The sequence below is a fragment of the Rhinolophus hipposideros genome, assembly GCF_964194185.1.
Source record: "Rhinolophus hipposideros genome assembly, chromosome: 6".
In the NCBI taxonomy this organism is placed as follows: domain Eukaryota; kingdom Metazoa; phylum Chordata; class Mammalia; order Chiroptera; family Rhinolophidae; genus Rhinolophus; species Rhinolophus hipposideros.
The window spans coordinates 76,469,077-76,485,287 of NC_138052.1; the positions used below are offsets into that span (position 1 = coordinate 76,469,077).

The window sequence follows — 16,211 nt, forward strand, 5'->3', positions numbered from 1 at the left end:
GGGTGACCATAAATAGCTGCAGCTTCTCTACCCTGGGTTGGGGGTGGGGTGGTGAATATTAGTTAGCCTAGGGAAGCAGGTGGGCTTTATCTTTGAGGGAAGGGAGAGGGAGGGCAGGGTGAGAACAGAGACTGAAAACAAAGAGGCAGTTCTAAAAGTAGACCCAAAAAGCATCACCTCTATTGCCTCTCCTTGGCTTGGTATACTTTAACTGTCTTATTTTTTAAGGTAAATTGGTTGTTCTTTGTAGCTTTGACATGTTGCCAAAATGAAAAAAATATTTTTTAATGAAGACTTCAATCACTTTCATCCACTCATCCCACAACTTTTAGATATACTGTGCCATTTCTAGATTCCTCCACCAAGAAAAAGACGGAAGGGGGGCAATCCATATCTGGCACAATGACAGAAGGCAGCAGAACAATCTAGGTACGTTCTGGGAAGATATACTAAATGAGGGAAGAGGTCAAGGTGATCAGTAAAGATCTTCATTTGAAAAATAGAATGAGTGGCCCTCAGACGGGAACTATTTCAAGGTTGTACGAAGCAGCTTCTGAATAAGCAGAGGAATCGGATGTGCAAAGAGTTCTCTAGGCCATGTGTACTAGTAGGTTTTGTCGACTCCACTGAAATTTTAATTTTGATTCAGAGGATAAAAGCAGTGCATTTATATAACTGTGAACAGTTTTTGAGAGTCCTTAAAACTATACTACCAAGCTTCTCCCCACAGCAGTGTTTAAATTCCCTTTGGGAACTGTGCATTTATTTACTTAATATCCATAAAGTAAAAACTGACCTGGGGGGGTTAAATCTTATTTTTCCAACTTTGGTATAAATGAAGCACAAATGCCGAGGCATTTTCCTAGGGAGGCATTCTCAAATTTTAATTGCTTTTCCCATTTTGGCTTCCTAAATTCAGTCCCCACTCAACCCTGGTCATTGGTATTTTGCTGGCCATAGCACTGTCACCCCCTTCTTCCGTAATGGCCTCACACTCTTCATGAATGAATGGTTAAACAGATTAGGAAAGCAAACATAATTTTCTAATAGTAAAGAAACCTGTGTGTGTGTGTGTGTGTGTGTATGTGTGTGTGGGTGTATGTGTATTTCTCAATATATAGGCTTTCATATATAAATGAAGGAATAGTTAAGCAGATTAGGAAAGCAAAAAGAATTTTCTAACAGGAAAGTGTGTGTATGCTCATCAATATATAAGCTTTCTCTGAAAAAGGAAAATAAAAATATACTGAGATGGGGGAGGCGGAAACAGCTTTCCTCCTATAGCAGTTAACTGATCCATATTTTAAAAGCTTATGCACGTGTGTTATGGGTCTGATTTATGTTTTCAGAGACTGCAGGGAGCAATGTCTTGCTGCTTTTGGAATATCTGGCTATACACTAGTCCAAAGTCCAGAGACATTTATTTTCTCTCATTGCTGCCAATGTTTGTTCACAGGTAGCCAGCCTTCCTCCCCCAGTTCAAGCACCTCATTCAAGGATGGGTGTGGTTTCTAATCACAGCTCTCCAGGAGAGGAGGAATAAGAAAAGCAAAAAGACTGTTTAACATGATAAAGGAGGTGGGATGGGGGTGGAGCGAGTAAATGTTGGAAATTTACTTAATTACTGGAGGTATATCCATTTTAGTCCTTAAATCTACAAAGCAGCCCCCTTTAGCAACTATCACTAAGTACTTCCAGAAGAGAGGAGTGGGTTTACTTTTACCAAAATTATAACACAAGTTGTTTTGTTAAAAAGAACAACCGGGATCACTGAAGCCTATTAAGTACCACCCACTCCTCTGGCACAGAGCTGCAATCTTATCCGTCTAGAATTCAAGCTTAACCAACTGCCATCCCTTAGGCCCTCACTACTCCAAATGTTTATACCGGACACTATAATGCTAACTCTAACGTATTCAAAATGCTGGTGCTGTTAAGAATGAGGATGATTAAAAGTATGTACTACAGAAAAGAAACAAGCTCGCTAAAGAAACAAGAAGGGACACAAAATCTTCAACACTCCCTAACCTTGTCACTTTCGGGAGGTCCTACCCACATTTTATGCTCCCCCCTCCTTGGTGTGACTTGGAGTTTCCCTTCAGGTAGGACTATAAGCAGGAAAAATCATCTGGGACACTTGAAGCAGTGGAAGGAGAAACAAACTGAAAAAGCACACCTATCAACTTCCCAGTCATAGCAATCCAAACTTTCACTGTTCACATTTTTTTGTTTTTAAAGACACAAGTATAGGAAATATATTTTCCAATTCAGAACACACAGTTCAAAGAAACCTGAACCAAGTGGAACTTCATTATAATGCCAACCTTAGGATTGTAAAGCCCCCAAAGCAAAGGAAAATGTTGTTGCCAAAATGCAACCAAGTTAAAAATTAAGAAAAAATACATATAAATTAAAAAGAAGGTTCCCCTAAAGAAGGCAGGAAGAAACGCAACACAACACAGGTAGGCTGAGCCCCTTTGAGAAGTCCTGGGACAGCTCCTCCCTTGAAAGGGCCCTTTTCCCCTCTCTCCAAGTAGCCCCAGGAGGGGGCATCAGCACCGTGAAGGTAAACGGAAGTGACCTTGGCAAAGCTACCAAACACAACCACCCCCCTCCCTCGCCCCGGGGCCTCCTACACGTGTGACAGGGACACCTGCTTGTGGTAGGTGGCTGCGGCAGGGCCCGGCGGCCCAGTCCTGCCGGTGAGCGCTGCGCTCGCCTCGGCATAGTCCGCAGCCGCCGTGGCGCCGCCGCTCTTGTGGCCCCGTCGCCGGCGGCGGCAGCAGCAGCGGCTGGTGAAGCGCCGCCACGACTCCACAGTCTTGCCGGACCAAATCCAGACGCCCGACGTGATGCCCACCACGAGGCACATGAAGTACTTGAGCATGAGCACCCAGTACTCGGGCTTGGCGCGCGGTTGGCCGGCGTCGGGGCCCGGGCACGCGCAGGTGAGCGCGGCCTCCCAGCTCTCGCGGTAGTGCTGCTCGTACAGGTAGCAGGCCACCACGATGCTGGCCGGCACGGTGTAGAGCAGCGTGAAGATGCCGATGCGGATCATGAGTTTCTCCAGCTTGTCTGTCTTGGTGCCGCCCTGCTTGATGACACTGCGGATGCGGAAGAGCGACACGAAGCCCGCCAGGAGGAAGAGCGTGCCCACCAGCAGGTAGAGCACCAGAGGGCCCAGCACGAAGCCGCGCAGGGAGTTCAGGTTCTGGTTGCCCACGTAGCAGATGCCGGCCACCGGGTCCCCATCCACGGAGCTCAGTGCCAGCGCCGTGATGGACTTGACGCTGGGGATGAGCCACGCGGCCAAGTGGAAGTACTGCGCATAGCCCGCGATGGCCTCGTTGCCCCACTTCATGCCAGCCGCCAAGAACCAGGTGAGCGACAGGATGACCCACCAGATGGAGCTGGCCATGCCGAAGAAGTAGACCAGCAGGAAGACAACAGTGCACAGCGCTGGGCCTGTCGTCTCGTAGTGAATGTGGCTGTGCTCGCGGCTGCAGGCGACGCTGGCGTGGCCCACGACCAGGCGCACCAGGAAGCCCAGGGACACGCACAAGTAGCAGGCTGAAAGGAAGATGATGGGGCGCTCAGGGTAGCGGAAGCGTTCCATGTCTATTAGGAAGGTGGCGACTGTGGTGGAGGTGGAGATGAAGCACAGCACAGACCACAGGCCGATCCAAAAGGTGGCGAACGTGCGCTCGTCTGGGCTGAAGGAGGGCTGGTAGCAGGGAACTGCGCAGTTGGGTACCTGGCCTGTCCGCACCTTGTTGTAGAGCGGGTGCGACTCCTTCAGGATAGGCACGAAGGGTTCCCGGCACTTGCACACTGATGGGCCCCCGGCAGCACACTCACCCCCGGAGGACGGCGCTCCTGGAGGGCTAGGGAGGGTGGGCTTGTTAGGGAAGGGCCTCGGGGGCGCCGTGGTGGCCTCGCTGCGGTTGTAATCCATGCACAGGACTTCGGCGTCGCGGCCCAGCACCGGGAGGCGGTCGCAGCTCATGCGCTCGGGCCAGGCAAAGCCGTACTGGCGCATGAGCGGGGAGCAGCCGGCCTTGGCGCGCTCGCACACTGAGCGGCAGGGGGGCAGGGGTTTGTGATAGTCGGGCAAGCAGATGGGCGTGTACATTGAGCAAAGGAAGAAGCGCAGGTCTGGAGAGCAGTGGATCTCCACCAGCGGCCAGAACTGGTGCACCTCCAGGCCCGCCTCGTCCTGCGTGTCGTGGTTGAACTGGTTGGGCATGTGCGTCAGGTTGTAGCCGATGCCGCGGCACATGGGTACCGTGATTTCCTGGCACACCGGGGCCTTGGAGGCTGCCGCCGCCCGGCCTGCCAGCTGCGCCAGGAGCAGCAGCAGCAGCGAGGGCGGCGCGGACGGGTCAGGCCGAGCCATAGCCCCCTCCCTCCCCTTGCCTCCCGCAGCCCGCGCGGGGCCAACGCAGGCAGGGGAAAACCGGGCCGGGGCTTCCCTCTCCGCCGACTTGTGTGTGGCGCCGGGGCTGGCAACCTGTTGGTTTCTTTTTCTCTTCCAGAAATCCGCCCAAAGATAAACTGTTTCGGGAAGGCGCTGCCTCTCCGCAGGCAGCGCTCAGCTCTTTGCCGGATAGGACTGAGGAGCAGTTAGGACTCGGATTCCAGGGAAAGTACTCTTTAAACAAGAAGGTGGGGGAGAAGAAAAATTGTAACCACTCCCAATCAGAGGGGCGTCAACGGCTTAGTCCCAGCAAGCGGTCTCCAAATTTGTAGATTAACCTCTCTACCCTCCACCTCCTGAAACCAAACTACTGACTCTCCGCCCCGCCCCCGCCTCCCTTTCGATTCGGCCCTCCAGGCTGGACCCCGGGGTCAGAGCGTTCAGCCACCTCCCCCCCCACTTCTCACCCCACCCCCCCAAAAAAGGGCGGAGAGCCAGAGAGAAGAATCGGGAGAAGGGAAGGCGCGGGTTCTCACCTCCGAGGATCCCAAAAGAAGCAGATAGTCCGCAGCCAGCCTGGGTCCTACGTCCCTGGGACACTCTGCTCAGAAACGCGACTCAGAGCCAAGCTGGCACCGGGAAAGTTTGGCGATAGGCTGGGTATCCGAGGCGGCGGCACATGGCAGCAGGTGGGGGCGTCTCAGAGAGGGGGTCGCCCCCTAAACGCAGTCGCCGCACGCCGGTCACTCTCCCTCTCCTCCTCCGGGCCCCCCCGCATGATACGGGCGGGGCAGAGCAGGGGCAGGCCGTGCGTTACACCAGGGTCCGGGAGCCGGACGAAGGGCTAGCGCGCCTGCAGCACCTAACGAGAGGAAGGCGGTGTGCGGCGGCGGCGGGGGGGACCCCGCCGCCTCACAGCGCTGTGAACAGCCGGCGCTGGCCCCGCGGGGACTGCATGGTGTGCGCCCGCCGCCGCGTCCTGCCCGCCGCTCGCCTCCTCCCCTGCAGGGGGCTCCTCGCTCCAGCGGACTCCTGGTGGCGGTGGTGGCGCTCCTAGGACGCGCTTGGCTCGGCTCCTCCCCCGCGCACTCGCAACCCTTTCGCCCACCTCTGTCTGGCACTGAACGGCGCTCGGCGGCGGCGGTGGCAACCGCGGCAGAGTCACGGCCGCGGGCTGACTGGCCTCTCCTGCCCCGCCTGGTCACCTGCTTCTAAAGCCCGCCGGGAGGCCCCGCCCAGGCCCCGCCCCCTCGCGCTGGGGCTCGGTTGGTGGGATGCCCCACCACGCCCTCCGCGCGTCCCCGCCCACTGCCCCGCGAGCTTGGCCTCTCCTCCCGGCGCTCACCGGCCCCGCCCGGAGCGGGCAGCCGAGGAATGCCGGCCAATCGATGACCGGGAAGTGACGGGGGCGGGGCGAATGCTAATCCTGCCTTCTTGAGACCGGGGGCGGGAAACCCTGGCTAGAAGTCCCAAAGAGTTCCCTGCTGGCGCCCACGGAGACGGGGCTCACTTTCCTGTAATGTTCTAGCTTATGAACCTTTTCTCGTAGGGCCGCTACCAGTTCAATCTGCAGCTAAGAATCCTTACAGAGTCCAGCGCTTGTTTCAAAACTGCTCCAAGAATCTTCCTTAACCGTGGCACCTGTCTCCCCTCTGTGCTGTCCTCATTCATACCAGGTGAGCTCACGTCGAGAGAAGAGCGAATGCTTACAGAGCCCCTACTGTGTGCGGAACAGCATTAATCGTTTACATTTTAATACAAGATCTCAGATCCTTGCAACAGTTCCGTTTCTTACAGGTGAAGAAGCGGGTTTAGAAACTTGAGCAAGGTAACTGGGTTAATAGTTCTCCAAGAAACCGCAGCCCAGACGAGCTTGTTCTCTTGCGGTATTCGGAGCACCCGGCACATAGTAGTCGCTCAAATGGCAAACCCGGGATTCGATTCCAGGTAGTTGTGCCGAGGCATCCACAATTTAAACCACTCCCACCATATACAACAGGTATCTCCCAGGCTTTAACCTTTACTTTTGCATTTCGTAACAAAATCTTATGTTTGTGACAAGAAAGATTTTGTTTCTCTTTGGAAGACTCGAGATGTTTACTCCTTTATCAGTCGAGATTTAAAATCCCAGGCAGTTCCAGGTAGAGAGAAGGGACGCTGGCTCCCGGCTCTGTAATGGGCGGGGCGCGGGACCCCCTGGGAGCCGCTGGCAGCTTACGCGCCCACACGCTCGCCGCGGGGGGGGCGGGGCGCACAGGGAGCAGCCGCCCCCCGCGGGGAAGACGTGCTGGGCGCCTGGCGATCTCCAAATGAGTTTTTATGATGCTGCAGGTTTTAAATGTCCTAAAAATGCCTCTTTTCTAATTAAGGTGGAAGACTGAGCTGTTTAGCATACTTGAAATTCATTCACACGCTTACAAAAATGGTTTGAATTGTTTCCCGCTTCCCCATCTCTTCCTTCTGGGAAGGAGGCGAAAAAAGGCTGGAGGGTCAGGGGTCGTGCAGGACTCAGGACGGAACTAAAGGGGTGAGATAGGCCGCGGTTGTTCTTGTGTCCTAGACCCCATTTGTACAGATTGCGACGCTAAATGGCAAATCGCCCTTTCCTTTCCCCTTATCAAATAGGCTTTGGGGGAAAATGAAGAATATGAGTATTAATCCCAGCTTCAGGATTAAAAGTTAAAATAAATATCAATAGCTTCACAAAAATCAAAACAACAAATATGTTTTAAATGTACATTAAATCTTTCATTCCCTGGACTTCTACAGGTGTTCGTATTTTATCTCTTTTGTTTTTTGGAAATACTTGGCACTCTGGGTGGGCAAACTTCCCAGAGGTGAAAGTAGTGGGAGTTGAAAAACTATGGAACAGCAGTCAAAAAGAAAGGAAAACCCTCAGTGAAAAGTATGTGCAGACTGTGAACATGCCAGGGGAGAGCTGTCTCATTCTGTGCCCTTCATACAACATGTATCTTACTGGGGATGGACAAGTGTTGGCTAATAATAAAAATTATTTGAAGTTGGAGAATGTTAATTACTCCTGCTGGAATTTAGCCAGAATTCTTGTGTTATTTCACTTGGTTCTGACTCAAACAATGTTATCTACTGGCCTGTAAACCTCTCTCTTCTTAATCAATAGGAAATGTTACTTTTGCTTGGAGAGCTCTAATAATAGTAGTAATAACAGCAGAAAACTTTGCCAAAACGGACTTATTTTGCATCGCATAGCTTTTTATGTCATTTGCATCTTTGCTTTTTGTACATATATAACTTCAATTTAAAGGCAGTTTAAAATACGCTGATGGTGCAACATGTATTAGGCAGAGTGCTAAATAATTCATTTACATTAATTCATTTAATACAACAATCAGATAAAACTGGCACCTTAGTGACTTGCTTATTTAGTTACTTATTTAGACATTGGAAAGGATAGAAATCAACATTTCTCCTGAGTCATAATTTATTTATTCAACAAACTAGAATACATTAAATTATTTTTAAGATATATTTTAAGCACCATTGCCATACATTCTAGTCTATCAATTTACTCATATAGCCTTCCATCCATCCATCCATCCATCCATCCATCCAATTAACACCAAATTTCTGAGTTGAAGATACTACTGCTATATTAAACATGTTTCTGCAAAGCCAGGTTCATGAAATTCAACTTCAATTATTGTTTAAGGTGTGTTTATTAACTGATGAAAATACAGACCATAATGCTAACCATTAGTAAGCGTGTGACATTTCAAAAGTTTTGAAATATTGGTTTTGTTTTCTGTCATCGGTGAATAGTTACAGCATCTTTAATCTTACTAGACTTGTATTGATTATATATGTATTATTCTATTGAGACCCTTGAGAGCTCAATGCTATAATAGAAATGGACAGTAGTCTTTGTATCCCCTTCGATACCTTGATAAGCAACCCTGAAACAGTATGCTGCACATAGATGCCTTCGGTAAATAGTCATGAAATAAATGGATGAATGAATGACAACTGAGATTAACTTTTAAAACTAGCAACTGGCATTGAAATCTTGAATACAACTTACCTTATGAGCTATGTCTGCGGTTGACTATATCCTGTTAAATGCAGCATGAGCCCCAATCTTGGCTCTGCCTTTACTAGCTAGCTGTGCCACGTTGGGCAAGTTGCCTAACTACTCCAGGTCCTCTTTCCTTGTCTATAAAATGGAATTACAAAATAGTTTTCTATCTCATAGAGTTGTAGTGAGGGGGTCAATGAATTTATATGGGAAAGGGCTTAGAGTCATGCCTAGCACCTGGTAAGTCTATATAGCTCTTAGTTATTATAATTAGTGTCTACTATGGTTCATTCTATTTTTCTGTTTTCCCACTCTTGTATATTTCCTTTTGTGTATCACTTTAGTAACAACAACAAAAAGTCAATTTTTTAGATGTACCTTATGTCTGAGTACACTCCCAGCTGTCACCAGCTGTCCCAAGCATTTTCATATTAGCTCACGTTGATGCTCTAGCGGGGATCATATACCTGACATCAGCAACCAGCCTGTGAGCATGCCTAGTGCTGGCACAGACTAGACACCCACGAGCCAGCGTGAATTCCTCACAGGTATTTCCAGACTAGCTCCTTACATGTCCTAGAGCATTTCTGATTATTCCTCATCAGATCAGACACCTCTAGCCAAGAAATCAAGACATTAACTAGAGGATTAACATGATGAGTCATTTGTCCAGGTTTATAGTGAGAATGTCTTGTTCACATCAGAAGTGGAATAATTCAATTATAATCTTCAGTCCTCTCCCCTCCCCGACTGTGGTGAAGATTATAGAAAAGTAAAAGCTTCTTTCTTTTCCCCCAGAGGTAATGGAAGTACTCATCTTTCCCACACTGAGCAGCGGTTCTCAGCTGCTCATCACAGTCACCCAGGGAGCTTTAAGAAACACTGATCTTGGGCCCTATTAAATCAGAATCTCTGGTTGAGGGCCCCAGACACTGTTTTTTGGTTTCTTTTGTTTTTGGTGCTGTTTAGTTTTTAACTCTCGAGGTGATTCTGATTTTCAGATAGTGTCCAGAGCTACTGGCATAGATGGTCTTATTATTTCCTCAGTGTAGCCACAAACTTGGAACTGGCTGGATCTTCTGCCAAAAGGGTTAACCACATCAGTATGTAAAATGCAACACCTTGGGAAAAGTGCATTCTAGTCTAATTTCATAGGAGTCTGGGGTGAAGGACAAATTATGGAAACCAATAGAATTGTAGTATTAGCATAGTTAACAACAATGATGACCGTAATAACAGCAACTGATGGGTGTGGAGCATTTCTAATGTTCACATACTGTGCCAAGCATGTTACATATATAATCTCTTTTATTCCCAAGAATCCTGTAAGGTTGATGTCATTATCCCCATTTTATAAATGAAGAAACTGAGGTTCAGACAAATTAAGTACCTTGTTACCCAAGGTTACATACCTTCCAACTTCCAACTCCAAAACCTATGCTGTCATTGATTGCAGGCTTCATTGTAGCCCCTGCAATAGAGGGTCCTGAGAACCAGCAGATAGTAAATCTTTAGATAAACAACTTCCCTTGTTCCTCAGCATCCCTTTCCTGGGGACCAGGGTTAATCTTCAATTTTAATGTGGCCTCTTGTGTGGTGGTGCTAAAGTGTGAGAAAGCTGAAGCCTCTGGATTCATCTAGAATCCGGTATAAATTTAGAGCCAACTTGTTCTTTAGGCTTTGCAGACGAGGCATGAGGTGGGATGCCCCTTAGACTAGATTTCAGAACCTTCTAGGTATCTTGGCAGAGGAAGCTTCAATGCAGTAAGTATTAATGCTGTATGTTCTGTGACCCAAGCACTGGTGCCAGGGACACAAACATGATGAGGCATGGACTTCCCAGGCAGGGCATGGTCAGGGTGCAGAAGAAGCACCTAGCCCAACCTGGTGGCTCAGGGAAGACCCAAGCTGTTCTTGGAAGGCTGAATGTGAGTTAGGTGATCTATCATTCAGGGTTTAGTACAGGAAACAGAAACCATTCTAGGTATTTCAAGCAGAGAAAGATTTAATATGGAGACTCAAACAAGGGCTTACAAAATTGTTGGAGGGCTGGAGGAGCAGAAGTCAAGGGGGCTACCCGTGGACTATTGAGTTCAAGTATGGGAGCTATGTTCCAGAAATCGGAATGGTGTTGCTGCTGCAACTGTTCTCCACACTTATGAAACTGGTGAGTAGACACTGCGACAGGACACGGAGCCCAACAGCATTGAATGACTATTAACATTACCTCTCAAACCTTGCTTGCCAGCCGCAACAGCAACAGTGTGAAGCCTTCTCCTTACATCTGCCTGCCAAATGTCACAGGAGTACACCTGGTTGCCTGAATTTATTTCAGATCCAAACCCTACCTGCAAGGGAGTCTAGGAAATATAGTTTTGAGGTTTCGAATCTCTTCAACTAGATTACTAGAAGAAAAGAATTGAGGCCCAGAGAGGCAATCTTCAGTATCCACTACAGGTGAAAAAAACCAAGAAGGACTTTCTAGAAGGAATCAGGAAAAGTAAAAGGCATAAAGCCATGAAAGAACACAGACAGCTGGGCATGACTAGGCTATCAGGGAGTAATAGAAGCATCTGAATCAAGGTTTTTACACCTGAAAGTATACGCTATCTAATCAATGTATTTTAATTAATTAGATTAATGAATACATTCCACACATCACACTTTTTCATTGATATAGTACTGGATTAATTTAAATAATCTACTAATGCAGAAGGAGAAAGGAAATGAGCAAAAAACACAAAAGAGAATAGACAAAAGTGACAGGTGATATTCATCTACAGAAAACAGAACCCTAATCTCCAAGCTTAATGTTGTGATCACTTGATTACCTACCCAAGAGTCATCACCCCTTTCTCCTTCCTAGCAGAACCCAAGGGTTTTGCTTTGTTTTGTTTGGGAATGAACCATTTTCTGCACAGCCATGTCAGGAAAGTCAGGAGCTCCAGTCCAAGTCCTAAGAAGTAACATGTGACTGCTCCACCTGGTCAGGTTGCTCCCTTTCTTATCAGTATTTAGGTTACACATGTGTGTGGGATACCGTTCTCGCCAATAAGGAAAAGGGCCAATGTGAGGTAAGTCTGTCAGGGGGCTAATGGGGAAAATTTTACTCAAAAGGAGAAACAATGTTCTTTCCTATTGGGGATTGTTTTGTCTGAATGTGATGCCTGCCACTGTGGGTGCCATCCTGCAACCATAAAAGACCTAAGCTGACACAGAGGAAAGATGGCATTGAGGCTGCCTGATCTGCCTGCCTCCAGACTTCTTATTATGAGACACAACATGTTGCTTATTTTTAAGCCAGTTGGCTCAGTGTTTTCTGTCACTTATAACCAAAAACATCATAACTACTACAGTCTATATACTTAAGATGAGGATATGCCCACTTAAACCTAGCTACTGGAAGTCTTTGGAGGAGTTTTAAGGACAAACATTTTATTCCCTCTTTTTTACCAGAAAAACTGTTAGTCAGCTTCAAAATCATTGAAGATCCACTTAAATGTCACTTCTGTCAAAATGAGTTATTTGTTACTGTCTGTACTTCTACAGCCTTTCCACCACTCTTCTATAACAGCATTTTACTCATCCACTCTTTCAAACAAGTATTTATTGAGTACCTATTATGGGTTTGGTAATATTTTAGGCACAGGAGATTTAGATGCATGGAGAGTCCAGTCTAGTGGGAAGACAGAAAATAAACGAGAACATTGAAATGTGATGACTCTTATCAAAGAGAAAAAAAAGAATTCTTATGGAAGCATTTAAAAGAGAGGCAAATAACTACCTTGAAATTTATTTTATCATTATGTGATCATCTGTTCATATATATATATATATATATACATATATATATATATATATATCAGTTTTTTTCCCACTAGATTGTATGTTCATGCAATTTCACATCCCCCACCCCTTCCGTGGGAGACTGTATTTTCCAAATATGGCTGCAAAAACTTCTCCTATCCCACGTGTTTTTCTGCAACATCACCTTGCCATTCCCCAGGGGGGAAAGAACGTAGAAGGTCCTAAGTCCCCTCCCCTTGAATCTCAGTAAGCTTGTGGTGGTTTTGACCAATAAAATATGTTGGATGTGATGCAATGGGACTTACACGGAGAGTTCACAAAAGGCCATGAAGCTTCCGTCTGGTTCTCTGGAACACTTGTTTTCTTAAATGAAACACTGGACTCTCCTTGGAACCTACACATAGATGCTCCAGTTGATAGTCGCAGCTGAGTGAGTCTTCAAGTGATCCCAGGCCAGGTGTGTGACATGTGAGTAAAAAGTTTCCAGATAATTCCAGTCCCCTGTCTCAAGTCAACCCAGATATTCAAGCCTTCCCAGCTGAGGTGCCAGGCATGAAGCAGAGATAAAACATCTCTGCTGTGTCCTCTCCCAATTCCTGATCCACAGCATCCACGAGCATAATCAAATGCCTGTTAGTTTACACCATGAGGTTGGAGTGGTTTGTGACATTGCAGCGATAACTGGAATATCCCCAAATCTGCCTTCCTGTGAAATCTTAGATGACTCAGTGGAAAACTTTTTTGTCTTTTTACCTGACCCAGTTGGTGATCAACTTATGCACTGAAGCTTGAGAACTTTCATCCATCTTACTTTCATCCGATTGAGCCTCACTGTTGATGATATGCATGCGAAATGTCTAATCTTTTAAAACACAAATCTTCTCCATTGATCTTAATATCCTGCTGCAGTGAGTTCCCAGGTCAATTGTGTGTAGTGATGAAAAAAAAGTACCTCCTTTTATCCATTTTAAACATGGTCCCTTTTCATCTCATCTTGTCCTCTTGTTCTTCTCCAAGTAAAGCGATTTCCATTTTGTGGGTACCTAGACACAGAGAACTGAGTTGAGACAATAATCTTTCTTTGAGCTGGTCACCCAGAAGGCCTCAGGCGTGCTGGGACGTGGAGCAGTGGATTTTAGCTGGTGACTTAAAGGTGGTGGAGCATTGTATCCTAATTAGTCACAAGTTTAGTTCCGAGCTTATAAAAATAATAGTCTCTAAATCCTGCAAGAGGCAATGGGTAGCTTCTTGTGGTGCTGGCAAACTGAGCTCCCTGTCATGGGATAACCATGGCTTCAAGTCTCATCTTGTGAGCCGGCTGTGTGCCCTTGGGCATAATGCTTAACCTCTCCAGGCTTCGTTTTCCTCACTATAGAGTGAGGTGATTTGAACAGAGGGTCCTGTGGTGCCCTTTGGCCTTTAGCATTCTATGAATTCCGAGTATTTGCCAGTCATTTTGAAACATGTACTACATGATTTCATGGGAAGAAATAGTTTGTACTCTAAAAAGTGCTTTTAGCTCTAAAGGTCTAGAGAGAAAATCTTCCCCCTAAAACAAAACAAAACAACACAAAACAAACAAACAAAAAAAAACCTTCTAGTTTTTAGAAAACAAATGTTGGGAGTGGCTGGTTAGCTCAGTTGGTGAGAGTGTGATGCTGTTAATACCAAGGTTGCCGGTTCGATCCCCACATGGGCCGCTGTGAGCTGCGCCCTCCTTAAAAAAAAATAAAGAAAACAAATGCTATGTTATGTTTTACCCCAAACAGAATCCAAACTAGGCTTCAATTACCAAAAATATATTCCTGCTGTAATTGTTAAGTGACAGTCTTGCAGCCCGAGTCCTTTGTGTTTGGGGTGCATTCCTAGAACTCCCTTCGGTCTTGCTTCCGTGAGGCTGTCAGTTCTCATAGCTGCACTGCGAACACTGGTGCTGGGACAGCTTCATGCCAAGTAATGAGAATGAATGGGTGGGGTGACAGCTTCTGCTGTATGGAGGACACCTTGGGGAGGAAAATGAATATTGTCCCAGTGAGTAATGCAGTAGGAACTAGTCAATGAACCTCTATCCTAATGTTTTCCCAACCCTTTTTTTTCCAGGCAGAAGCAAAAAGCAGTCACCATGTCGGGGGCTTAGGGAAAGCACTCAGTCTCACTCAGCCTGGACTCATTTCACTTATTTCCTGATCTGCTCAATATTTCTCCAGCAGTTGTGATTCTTAGAACTTTGTGGACTCGAACTCCCTTCTTAAGTTCTGCATCCTGCTTTCTCTTACTGAATTTTCACTTTCCAACCCCAAGTGGGAGAAATGCTTCTCATGGCTGATTTTTAAATTCATTACAGAATCACCACTATTGAAGGGCTACCATGTGTTAGGAGGGTGGGTTGCTTTTCACTGGTGGGCTGATGAACTTGAGCAATAGCAACAAGTAGCGTGACAAGGCCTCGTTCAACAGAATGTATTTGCAAGTTTAAAAAGAAAAACAAAACCCTGAGCTCCATATAATGCATGGAGGATATAAAATTTTAGACAAAGTCTCAGCCAAGTAGGAGAATAACAGCAATGAAAGTAATAAAATAGTATATCTAGGACCTAGAAGAGCTTTGTGAAGATATGTATTCTAAAGAACCCTCCCCTACCTTCCTTCGTAACGTATCTCCTGTCACATATGACCACAGGAATCTGCTTCCTGCTCGGCATCATAATATACAAGAGTATTTTGATGTTTTTGTTAAGGCTTTCAAGGAAGGCTGGAAAGCTTCACAGCAACAGTTATCATAGTACTCTCAGTTGTACCAAGGGGGAAAACTGAAGATCATATAGGAGACATTATTTGGTTATTATTTATTTAAGTTATTTGGTGAAAGTGAGATTAAAAGAAGTCAAAGAAGGGTTTCTCAGAGTGCGGCTACCCTCACTAGGCTGCCTTGTGCTCAGTGACTCCTTGTGTCTCGCTATCCAGGGGACCCCCGCGTAAAAATGCCACAGCTGTTCCCCCTTCCGCCATGCCTACACTCGTTCTAGCTGGGGGATGACTGAAGGCTTGTTGGCGTCAGAACCCTCCTGCCCGTATTAGCTACACTGCATCATTGCTGTGGCCCAAAGGCATTCTGCAAGGATAGTTGACCATTTGAGTGCGTCATGAACTGGTCAAGCAACGAGTTGCACTTTTTTTTTTTTTTTAATTCATAAGCTTTTTTTTTTTTTTAGAACAGTTTTAGGTTTTTAGAAAATTGAGCAGATAGTCCAGAGAGTTCCCATATCCCTTCCTTCTCCCACTCACAGTTTCCCCTGTTAGCATCTTACATTAATGTGCTACATTTGTTGTAATGGATAAACCAATACAAATACCTTATTATTAATAAAAGTCCATAGTTTACATTGGGTTTCACTCTTAGTATTGTATATTCTATAGGTTTTGACAAATGTATAAGGACAGGTATCCATCATTATAGTATCACATGGACCAGTTTCACTGCCCTAAAAATCCTCTGTGTTCCACCGATTCATCCCTCCCTCTTCCAGTCCCTGGGGACCATGGATCTTTTTACTGTCTCCACAGTTTTGCCTTTTTCCAGAATGTCATATAGTTCGAATCATACAGTAGATGGGCTTTTCAGATTAGCTTCTTTCACTTAGTAAAATGTATTTTAGGGTTTCTTAATGTCTTTTAATGGCTTGATAGCCCATTCCTTTTTAGCACTGAATGATATTCCATTGTCTGGATGTACAGAGTTTTATCTATCTATTCACCTACTGAAGGACATCATGGTTGCTGTCAAGTTTTGGCAATTATAAATAAAACTTCTATGAACATCCATGTGTAGGTTTTTGTGTGGACTTAAGTTTTCTACTCCTTAGGGCAAATACCAAGGAGTGTGATTGCTGGATTGTATGGTGAGAGTATGTTTAGTTTTGCAAGAACCTGCCAAAC

General features: G+C 46.3%; 1 protein-coding gene across 1 annotated transcript; it reads right to left on the bottom strand.

Annotated features, from left to right (window-relative positions):
* Positions 1–252: 252 nt before the first annotated feature.
* On the bottom strand, positions 253–5,607 carry FZD5 (frizzled class receptor 5). The gene is made up of 2 exons (XM_081051013.1): positions 4,954–5,607; positions 253–4,651 (listed from the first exon to the last, which is right to left on the bottom strand). The coding sequence occupies exon 2, from the start codon at positions 4,394–4,396 to the stop codon at positions 2,633–2,635; it is 1,764 nt and encodes a 587-aa protein (XP_080907139.1). The 5' UTR covers positions 4,397–4,651; positions 4,954–5,607; the 3' UTR covers positions 253–2,632.
* Positions 5,608–16,211: the final 10,604 nt, after the last annotated feature.